We start from the raw sequence: 11385 nt of genomic DNA, 5'->3' as shown, positions 1-11385 counted from the left end.
GGGTGGGTGGGGGTAGGTAGCTGCGCATTGCAGGCGGGAGCTCATAAATTGGTGCATAAATCCAGCACTGTCAGTGGTCTGTCAGGTGGGGGGGGGGTGGGGGAAAAGGAGCTATGCATTGAACGCAATAGCTCATCCGAATAACTAACAAGAGGAACAAGGTTTACTTTTTGTGGCATTTATCAGGTCAGAACACCACGAATTCGCGTGACACTACACAGCAGTCATATATGTACTATGGCACACACGATAATTTACAGGTAGGGAGAATGTGAAGGTCAGTTGGTTCATTTAGATGACATTAATTAAGCCGTTGTCACTCACGAAGGAGAAGTTAGATAACCCAAGTTAGACCATTATTTTAGCTTCTTCCGTGTGTTGCGTAAGCAGACTCCAGGTAAAGTGAATTTGTTTATTTCACAGGTTCCTTAAAATGAGTCACTCAGAGTAGGGTACTACTGTACCAATTATACACGTCAGATCTCGTGACACGGGATAGTTTATCATCTTCCCACACCACAAACAAAGTTTCGGTCGAGATGCCGTTTTCGGTAATAATGAAAAGAAATGTTACCCGGAATTAAGATCCTTTGTACAATTGATTCCGAGGTACGCCACACTTATATGTACGACAAGATGTTCTTCGGATATTCGGTTTAGGCATGTTTATGAAGATGGGAACAGTCACCAAGTTCATACATACATGGCCTACAAAAAAGTGTTGAAAGCTTACTTATTTTAGCTATCCAGCCGTGAATTGACCTGCTTTCTCAATTTCTACCTTAATCTGAAGTTTGAATGGCTGCCACTGACAAGCAGGTTAGTCTCGATCAGATATTCTTTCGGGGTTACTGATGCTGTTTCAGTACTTTTAGTATGCATACAGGGATCGCTTGAATGAAAGACGAGGATAGTTCCAAGTATCCTGAGCTCTGACATTTGGTAGGAAGCGCTATCGGGTCGTCATTGATTTCCAGTGATCACTAAGAGTTTAAATGAGGAGAAGCATGAGTTATCGTGTTTGTCATCCTGCATCATTCGGGCATTATACCGCATGTAGGCATGTTCTCCATTAATGCCTTTCTTCGGCGAGCTTTTGTACTTGGTTCAGACGAAAGAGGATTCGTCACAGGAGGTAAAGCAAACCGGGGAACATTACCAGTTCATTTTATCCACTTCAAAGCTCCATCGTAGGAGCAGTCAAGTTTTACAAGTTAAACCGTTCAGCCATTAACCGCTGGTTGTTTTCACCGTTAAGCGGAAGTGGTGCAGACCTAATTTAAACATTCCAAAGCCTATGTTTTCGTTTCTACCTTAAATCAAATGAATCAAGTGAAACAAATTTCACAGTCACGTTGTGTATAACATCCAGGCAGAGTTAAATTATAGTAGTAAATTGCCGAATAGAAAGTAGCTTCCTTGGTAAAACCTAAACGTACCTTATGTACTAAGTTCGTAAGCTACGATGTGACTAGTTAGCCCCATGAATACTATTGAAAAGAGATCTATGATAAACTGCCGGCTTGAATCGATCTAGCTACCATCATTCTGGTATAAGTTTTTGAATACTAACGGCTATCGGCAACTGATACACACAAATCAAATTGCTGTACACACTAACCGGCTATTGTCCTGTCACCCTGTCACCCATCCAGCATATGACAAACAATAATGCATTCGAAAGTCAGAAAAAGCGCTCTTGTTGTGCTGGGCATTTTTTTGGGTTCTTAGCAAGGTGGGTGGCAACGGTGAGCCCGTATCAGCTGGATCAATAGGAATAAGTTCTTCGGAGGTATTAGTCTATTATGCTCCCGCTGACAAAATGTTTCGGTGAAACAGATGTTCGTTGCGCTAGCAGTTTTTTTCTACGCAACTAAAAAAACAAACATGAGCAAACACAGAACAGCTTAAATGGGTAATATCGCATACCGGCCGTTACCTTTGAATAAGCAATTCCCAGTCGAAAACCTGCCGATCTGCAAACAACGTTGGCCTCAGCACCGCGAAATTGGTCCACACAAAAGGGTCCGGTGACAATTTGATCCAGTAGAAGATGCGCCATTACAAAAGAACCTTTCCGTCCAAACGAATCACTCAGGTTCGCAACAAAAGGTTGCTAAAGTGAACAAGGAAAGATTCCACCTTGGATTTCACTGATTTATGTCGGTTCTCATCCGAAGATAGACAGTTCACACAGAACAATAACCTTGGTCTGTGCATTAAGACTCTAGAGACAACCTGTGTTCGCTGCAGCATGAATACAAAATTAGTCTAGATATAACATACTAATACCAGTGTACCGGTGGATACTACTGATGGGAGCATGCGAGTGGTATGTTTTCTCATAAATTTGTTCCGCGTCTCTTGAAAAGTGAGATCTATTACGAAATTTGCGTAGTCTCATTCGCTTGCATTTGAGCGAGCGTCAATGAATATCCAGGAAAGTTTAGGAAGTCACGTTCAAGTAGAAGAAGGATATTCAGTTTCTGTAAACAAGATGCATATGGGAGTTTTGCTTCTCTGTCCAATATTCTGTAACTGCTCATTTGGCGTTTCCTAATAGATAACTCCACAACGAAGGCCTTCTTCCTTTCACCAGTACCGGTAAACACAAAATGAGATAAGAGGATTCTCTTGTGCCACTGCTCCCTTAGCCATTGTATTTCAGAGAAGGATCACAGCAGATGTGACGTACCTGATTGTGACAAGCAGAAATAAGTGAACTACTGAAGGACGCAAAATTTGGGGAAATGATACCAACTAGCCTCATTTTAGTGCTATTAGGGCTTGTCAACTGAGTAAAGTGGTGTAGCACCTTATAATCAACTTAGACTAAAAACACTAAAATATTTAGCAAATCAGTGTTTTGGCCACTAGAGAATAGAGATGAGCTGCAAATAAATCAAGATAAGACCGTGATAACATGTGAATAACGATCGAACAAGTAGCATCTTTGGGAGAAAACATTTTAGCTCATGGTTTAGGTAACTATAGATTATTTTACAGTGAACAAGGGCCCATGTGTAGGTTTTCTACCGCACTTCACTGAATGATAACGTATTCTCGTGCTTTAGTAACTGAATACATTACTCCACAGATAACCCGGGGGAATCTGTCCTTTCCCAACCACTGATTGTTCTCCCACTGGATTTCAAACTTCTTGAGAGATGAGTTTTTGGGGTTCGGTGAAAGTGAATCATACTTCATCGGCTTCTTCGACAGGTTCGTCCTTCTCCGCAACTTTCATCCAGCCCCCAACTTTGCTAACGATGGAGTAGTTTCTGTTGCACATGAACCAACTGGGCTATTCGGCTCAAACCAATGACAAGCGGTGGATCGTTGACTGATATCTGGATTTCACATTAAATACCACATGAGCCTAATTGCGGCCTAGCGATAAATGAGTTCCATGTGCCACACGCACAACGTTAGCCAGGTGTCAGCACTTAGTACTACCGAATTTGTGTGTCAACCGGGTGATGGTCAGCCAACAATCGAACCCCACTGAGTTGTATTAGATTATACAAGGGCTAGAGAGACAACCTCGAACAAGCGCCAAAGAGGTTCGGTGAAAGTGAATCATACTTCAGCGGCTTCTTCGACAGGTTCGTCCTTCACGCCTTCCCGCTGATTTGGAGTCTGGAAAAGCTGAAGATGTATTCTCGACTAAAAGCCATGAGGTGCGGGCAGGTTGCTTGTTACTCTTGAATGCTTCCCAGGTGCAAAGGGCCGTTCTCGCCGACGGGTTTATGATAAGCCACTCAGCACCAGCCGTCCCAGAGACAAGTGTGCAAACTGGTTTCGTTTATATTTCTTCAAAATAGAGGATGCGCTGCAGACACTGTACACCTTCATTAGGTGTGAGGTCCTGGTTTTGATTCAAACGCGTCGAATACCAGGTGGATAGTTCGCTTGTCGACCCTCAATTTATGGGACGGGCTGAAAGCTGTGGCCAAATGAGCACCGACGCACGTTATCCCAACCGACGTTGGCTACCGAAAAACGAGGCGAAAACTCACATCCTCCTAGTATTTGACTTGAAAGGGAGTTGCAAAAGTGATTATTCATTGACCAACTTCGCTGAGTCGTCTCTAACACACGCTCTCAGCATCAAAGGAGGCATCGACCTAACTTGAAACTGCAATAACGGCCACAATGTCTTTCAACTAGACTACATCCTGGTGGTAGACAGCATTTTTTGAAGACTTCAGGCCCCGTCCTGGAGCGAAAACTGAATAAATAGGGTATATTATTACCCGACTTGTCTCCTGTGGATGATGTCTTCCTGTCTGATCATTTCTGAGCTTATTTTAACCAATGAAGTTCGTGGCTTCCCAAATTACCTCCCAAATTTCGATGATTAGATCTTGCCCTGATGTTTTTGGCTTTTAAAAAAGGACTGCACAATTCATAGTTCTCAGTCAATGAACGATCTTATTCGGTCTTTAACAACCCAGCATGTGGTGAAGAAAACCACTTGTTTACAGAAAACCCTCTTTGGTCAACTCAGTTGGTCATTTCTGATGAACAGCATTTTTACACATGTCTAGGAGTTTTCCATTCTGTCACGTATATGCATAAATGAGTTTTTAGGTCTTTTCCGGAGGCAGAACTTATTGTTTCCAAATAACTGAATTGGTTAAAATGTAGTTGCTTCAGGCTCCAAACTCCCAGGCCTAGAGTGTGCTACAGTAGGAACTAATATAACGAATAAATTTTTAAGGCACGGAAGCCGGCTATTGATAGCGTCAAAAACTCACATTCCGCATGAGTTCTGATTTCTTGGAATTCACGTTTTCAATCTGCGGCTGCCTGATATTGTATTGCCACTTTATCGGTTCCGGGTTTAAGCAAACCACACCGGCTTCCTCGCGGGAAACGCAGTCATGCTCGGACCAAAATGAACAGTCTTCCAAGCGTTGCTCGTTGCCCTGACAGACAACATCGTCCATCAAATAGTTATCTGTGTTTGAGAAATAAAGTGCTGATGCTGTTTGACGAGTTTAATGAAACCGAGAGTACTCTTGTTCTTGATAATCTGGAAAGGCGCCTCAAAATTTTATGCACATAAAAATACCTTCCTATACGGTTCGCTGCCGTGTATATTAGTGCATGTTCGACTGCCTTCTTACTCCGAGAGCTGCCGTTCCGTAACAGGTATTGTGCTTTCGAGGGGTTAAGTGATGATGGGCAACGCGTCACAAACGGAAACCAGCCCACTTGAATGACTTATGGACGGAAATGCTTCAATACCGAGCTGGTCTTCTGCGTCCACCGAAGAGGAGTTGCGGATGATCAACGAGTTGCAGGCGCGGATGGTAGCATCTCCTCAAAAGCCCAACACGCTCCCTCTCGGGCAAAAGGCCATAGATGTGCTTGCTAATTTACAGATTTCCTGTTTAATCATAGCGGAGGAATGCGCAAAACCTGAAAAATTTACCGAGTCAAACGTCGTCATTCTTCAAGACTTCACGCCGTCTTAGGGTATGTTGGCATGTTGACTCATATACCGTGTATCTGGAGCCGAATTTTCCGCCTGATGCGCTAAAATATTATTTTTTTACTATGCCTTTCCCGCTAGGTGTTCTGTTTTATAGTGACTCAACTTTTGTTATCCATGACCATAACCATTAAAAAAAGAGAAGGGTTTCCATACCGTCTCATTTTTATACAGTCTAGAAACGAATCTAAAATACACAAGAAATTAGTTAAGGAGAGAATGTTCAAGGAAAAGCTATGTTTAGCTTGTGTCGACCTAAGCAGCCTTGGGTTGGATTGAAAAATGAATCACTGATGACTAGTAGCGGGAACTGTTTTGGAGAATGTAATTTGATTCCCACAGAAAGACAAAATCGGACAGTGGGACAACAAAACCGATTGCACGAAACACGTATTATCCTCTGGATAGGTTTTTTTGTGAGGGCGGCCAATACCGCTAACTCGCTTCCTGGTGTTCTCTTTGAGGCTGAGAGCTCCACCTTCTCTCTCATGGTTGAACGGTTTTTTTAAAACTCCGGGACGATTTGTCAAAAAATTGATTCGCATTCACATCGCTTTCTTTTAAACATTTCCCCTAGTCCTGGCACAAAAATTCTGTTGAGTCCGTGTTTGAGAGTGGAAACACTGGACTCGAGTTTCACTCTTAATGGAACCCGTCAGCAGTGGACATCATTGGCCGTGCCGGGGTTTGAACTCCAGACCTTTGAATTGAGGTGTGAACGTCTTGAAACTTCCACCAGCGCATGCCGGACGCGCGTAAATTATCACACATTAACATGCTTGGGCACTGACAGGTGTGAATCATTCTGTGTGCACGCATCCTTTCATTCAGCTTCACACGATGACGTGAAGAAAACTAACCAGGACACAAAGGTTTGAAAATGATAAAGTAGATAAAGTTTGGGTGATGTCTGCGGTAGTCCATTTGCTCATCTGAACATAGGTTCTAGAATGTTCCTTAACCTTCCTATTCGGTGGGATGGTGCTCAAGTGGATGACAAAGGACGAGGACAACCAAAGTAGTAAGACGGTGTGTGCATCGTACTGAGGAATCGTCATATGTAGAGTAGCATTGCTTTTTTCGTATGCAACCCAGGGAAATGGACTTTATTTATTTCAAAAGCTTACTTTATACCAAGGACCCTTAAATGAAGTAATTAATCTTCCATTGTCATGTAGAGCCCGAGAGAAACACAGTACTTTACAATTACATTTCAAACACCTGAGATGAAAACAACGCGATAGAATGTTGAACAAGTGCGAATGTGAAACCAAAGTTCACTTCATCAGATGAGCAAAACCCGGGATACCTTCAGGATAAAAGCCCATTTAAGCTTTGTTTAAGTCAGTGAAAACGTACACAACGCTAGAAGCGGAGGGGAAGCAAGGGGAGAAAACGTTTACGTTGACGTGGATTGACGTGATACTGGTGAGGGAATGAGCAACAGCAAGCAGGTCATTTTCTGTGCGCACAGGAAGTTTAGCGCAGGGCGCGGAAATTCCACATTTAGTGAAACGGACACTTGTATCCCTTGTCGTCGTTTGCATAGCCCTAAGTTTTACTTGGCTGCATGTAGTTAACACAAGTTACAATCAGTACTGTAACGTCCGTGAATGTGTGACTAGTACCCCGTAGTAGTATTAGTGAGTAGTAGTGAGTAGTACCCGGTATACACGAAACGGAAACCTTTCATAAAATAACCAAAATGAATGTTTACAAAACCTAAGGGAGAGAATCCATAGTTCACTTATCGAAAATTAGCGCAGGGCGCAAAAATTCCACATTTAGTGAAACGGGCACCTGTATTCCTTGTCGTTCGTATAGCCCTACTTTTACTTGGCTGCATGTAGTTAAGACAAGTTACAACCAGTAACGTAACGTCCGTGAATGTGTGACTAGTACCCCGTAGTAGTATTAGTGAGTAGTAGTGAGTAGTACCCGGTATACACGAAACGGAAACCTTTCATAAAACAACCAAAATGAATGTTTACAAAACCTAAGGGAGAGAATCCATAGTTCACTTATCGAAAAGCCTTAATAAAATTTCACTATGCTCCTGACGTCTTGCCGGCTGAGCTTGGCAACCGAAGATCATCTTTACCGCTCTATATGTAGAATACACTCACAAATTACTTTCTACAACATTTAATTGCCTGTACACGAACTGTATCAGTAACTTTTAAAAGGAATTTATGATTTCACAATGACAGTAGCTGCTCACTGGTAAGTGTGAGTGTATCTTACGGGTATTGTTCAACGGGACACCTTGAAGAATCAGAGAACTCTTAGCACAAAGGGATGCCAGGGATACCGATTCTGATATATTCACCTCATACCTCATTTGCATAGCATGCAAACCGTAGGTGTGACCAAATTTTCACAATTTTTGATCTGAAGATTTTAAAAGGTCTAAGCTACCAAATTCTCCTAACTTTTTAGCACACACGACTGTAATACACACACAAAGCAGCCCAAAATTATCGACACAGCGAAACACAATAACATGGTGCTTGATTATAACCAAGTGTAACGAATGGCTGATCAAAAGTTCTGAAAATTGTGCCACTGGTTCCCTAGATTTGGAGCTTAAAAGGCTATTTTTCCAGATTTCCCCAATTTCAGTCTCCGCTAAACTGGACATATGTACAGCTAAGCACTGTACAGAGATTTAAGTGTTTTTTCCTCCTAGCTTTTCTGAGGTTTTCGTAAACCCAATAGGTGGAGGTCAATTTTCCAACATCTTCACTATCGTCCCCACTGAAACCCAAGCGACCTCTGTACTGCACACAGTAGAGAATCGCCATAAACAAAAGCTTGCACTGAGATCCTATTGAGTGTTCGGTTAACCTCAGTTTAATTTGAAAGTGAAGGCTCGTCTTCACAGTAGACATACAGTGGTGAATGAAGGGAACGATCATCGGTGAACCAATATTATGAGGTCAAAAATTTTGTGCCCACAAGCTCATGTGGCCCACCTCAAGCGACAAGCTCACTGGAATATGTTCACATACACAAGGACACTAATCGTGGTCAAAGGTCATCCCCGGCTATCAACACACACGTAACACTACTGAACACACAACCACTAATCCACCGTTACACACAACTACACACTGATGATGTCACCTCGATTGGTGATGAAACGTTTGTAATCAGATTTCCCAGCTCAGCGAACAAACCAACGACCATCTACACTTTTAAGCATTTAGCGATGTCACTCACAAACACTACAGATACCCGTCACTGCATCTTGGGGAGAAACTCAGTCGTCGTGAGTCTTTTCCTGTTAAAATTAACCTATTTGTATGAGTTCCTGCGTACGTCTCAACAACCAAGATATTCTCAGCCAGTTTCGCGTCAACAGAATAGCTTCTTATGACTATGCGCATCTGACCGTAAGTGCAGTAGTTGTGCAGTCATGTATCCGGAGACCGGGCTGTTTCCTAGGTAGACTTGTATGGAGAGAGTTCCAAACGGAAACTGCCAATCACATTTGTAGGGCCTTTAAAGCGCCACCAATGAAGGAGAATTTAACCTTGCGTCCATACTCAAAGAGAAGATCTCAAAGTTTGGGTCACCAAAAGTAAAATATAACTGGCATCTTAAATTGGGGAATTGTGCTTTTGGTAGAAATTATCCACTTCGATTGTCGTTTTCGTTCTGAGTTTCTGGAGCGGGTAAACATGTTAAATGCATGATCTTGCTGATTACCGTGACACTACACGATTGATAATTACGGTGGAAGATGCCATTGGCATCTCCCGAAGCCAGATCGCTTTTTGCAACACTTGGAATCATTAGAAAATACGTTGTTCTCTGTTTCAACTTCTTTGATTAGTGGTTTATTACACATGTAGCAAATGGACACGATTTGGAAAGACGTTTAAACCTAGTAACCTGAAGCTAATATGATTTCCACAGTTTTAACATACGGAGAGTTCCACCCACCCACTAAACCAGGGTATACAGACATGATATTGTACAAACAAAATCTTTTAAGCCCCTCATTACACGGATGTAGGCAAATTTTCCAGCAAAGATTTACGACAAAAAGTCAGCTGCTTAAAAGAATTTCCCTTGCGACTTGTTCAATATTGTAAATATTGTTCATTCGACGATATAGATTTCCTAGCGAAATTCGCTTTGACAACCACGAAAAGTGGCATTTACGTAAGAATGTCTTAGGATGCGATTATACCTTTCCCAGTATTGGAGGAAACATTAAGGCGGTTTTAAATAGCACAGTATTTGTAGTGCATTGCTAAACTTCTAATCCCGTCGGTGCTCATGGTCCATGCCAACCAGGTACCCGAAAGTCATCAGTTTGCCGCTCCCATCAGTTATCAATTACCTTCGGACGTAGCGCCACATCTATCACATGAAGTCAATCAGTATCCTGCATAGAGAAAGATGGACTCATTTACAAAATGTCTGATACACACAGTAAATAGACAATCATCGACCGAAGTCAAGGAACTAAGCTTCGTCAGCCATTAGACAATACCTGTCTACCCAGGTACTCAAACCTAATTGGTGATCAATTTACATAGTCACTGATTTGAAGCATAGATATTCGTGTGTCCTAAAGTTCCGCATCTAAACAACAGAGCGATGCTATCAGCACCCCATCGTTATCTTCTCGTTGGTGCGACAAAGGCCTTCAACCACGCTGTCATCAGAATCAGGATTAATCAGCTAACTCGATCTCTATGGTCTGCCATCCTTAAGGTCACACTAATCTGTAACGTTTATGAAAGTTACATCCGAATCGGAGAAGCAACGCAGTTACCTTTTATAAACACATGGATAATTGAGAACGTAAGTATAAAAGTGGACGCGTAACGCACTTTTCAGGATAAAACAACAGCGTCTAGTCGGTAGTCTCGTTTTATAATGCAGCTGAGCGATGACACCGCATTGGATAACATCTACTTGATGTAACCGAAAGTAAACGAGCTTGAAGTCGCCCTATGAACCTCTTTGTGTCACGCCAAAACCAAGAAGTATCAGCAGCAATCTGGCCTTTCCTAGATTAGCCGCTATAAAGGCAGCAGGTTTTTTGGTTACATTAAAAATGGCATCATTTACACCATAAAAGGGAGTGAATGTAACTTACAATCACCAGAACTGAAGAAGTAGTCCCGAGTCGTAGCCTGTAGAGCATAAGGGTACCCGAGCATTTTGCACACCACATTGGCTTCTTTCAGCGTCCAGTTATCATCACACACAGTACCCCAACGGCCATTTCGGTTGACCAGCACTGTTCCTTCATGTTTTGCCGCTCCATCTATCAGCATCAAATTCGACGCATATCCTCTCTTACGCCTGGAACCCACATCGGTGTTTTCTAATTTGGTTAGAGAGGACTTAACCACAACGTGTTGTTTCGCACTCCAATACTGATCAGTAAAGTCACTAAACTTGTTGAGAGATGAAAATTCTTTCCACCCTTCTCCGAGGCTTCCATAAACGAACAACAGTAACTGAAAAGTGAACACAGCACAAACAAAAAGCCACGGATCTTTCTTCATCGGACCGTGACGAACACAACGTCAGGAACTAACAGACACTATGGAGTTCAGTGGCAGTAGACACGGCTATAAACTGTACAGCACCGCTGACTGTATTTGCATAAGGTCAGGCAAATGGATGCATCTTATCTGCATACCACCGCCAGACTCTATCACAACGAGCGCATTTGCCGGAAGGGAGGGGTTTCCGCTAACCGGTGTACATATATGGACACCGGAAAAATTCTTGGTGCCTGGTGGTCCTGAAAAAAAGGTTGTTGCAGCATAAACCAACTTTTAGATCATGCGGTACGTTTGCTGTACAATCGGTTCGGCAAACTATTTGGACGGGCTTTTCTGAAGACATCTACTAGT

General features: G+C 42.5%; 1 protein-coding gene across 1 annotated transcript in view; it reads right to left on the bottom strand.

Annotated features, from left to right (window-relative positions):
• The window catches only part of T265_01894 (hypothetical protein), a gene marked incomplete at both ends in the record, with an annotated part of 21859 nt that extends 10804 nt beyond the window's left edge, over positions 1-11055 (bottom strand). Inside the window, 3 exons of the mRNA XM_009166020.1 lie at positions 1940-2116; positions 4761-4963; positions 10617-11055. Coding sequence (XP_009164284.1) covers positions 1940-2116; positions 4761-4963; positions 10617-11031 — 795 coding nt within the window. The remainder of the gene's footprint in view (positions 1-1939; positions 2117-4760; positions 4964-10616) is intronic.
• Between the last annotated feature and the right edge of the window lie 330 nt (positions 11056-11385).

This window comes from Opisthorchis viverrini, assembly GCF_000715545.1.
Source record: "Opisthorchis viverrini unplaced genomic scaffold opera_v5_21, whole genome shotgun sequence".
Classification (NCBI taxonomy): Eukaryota; Metazoa; Platyhelminthes; class Trematoda; order Opisthorchiida; family Opisthorchiidae; genus Opisthorchis; species Opisthorchis viverrini.
This window is presented reverse-complemented; position numbering and strand designations above follow the sequence as displayed.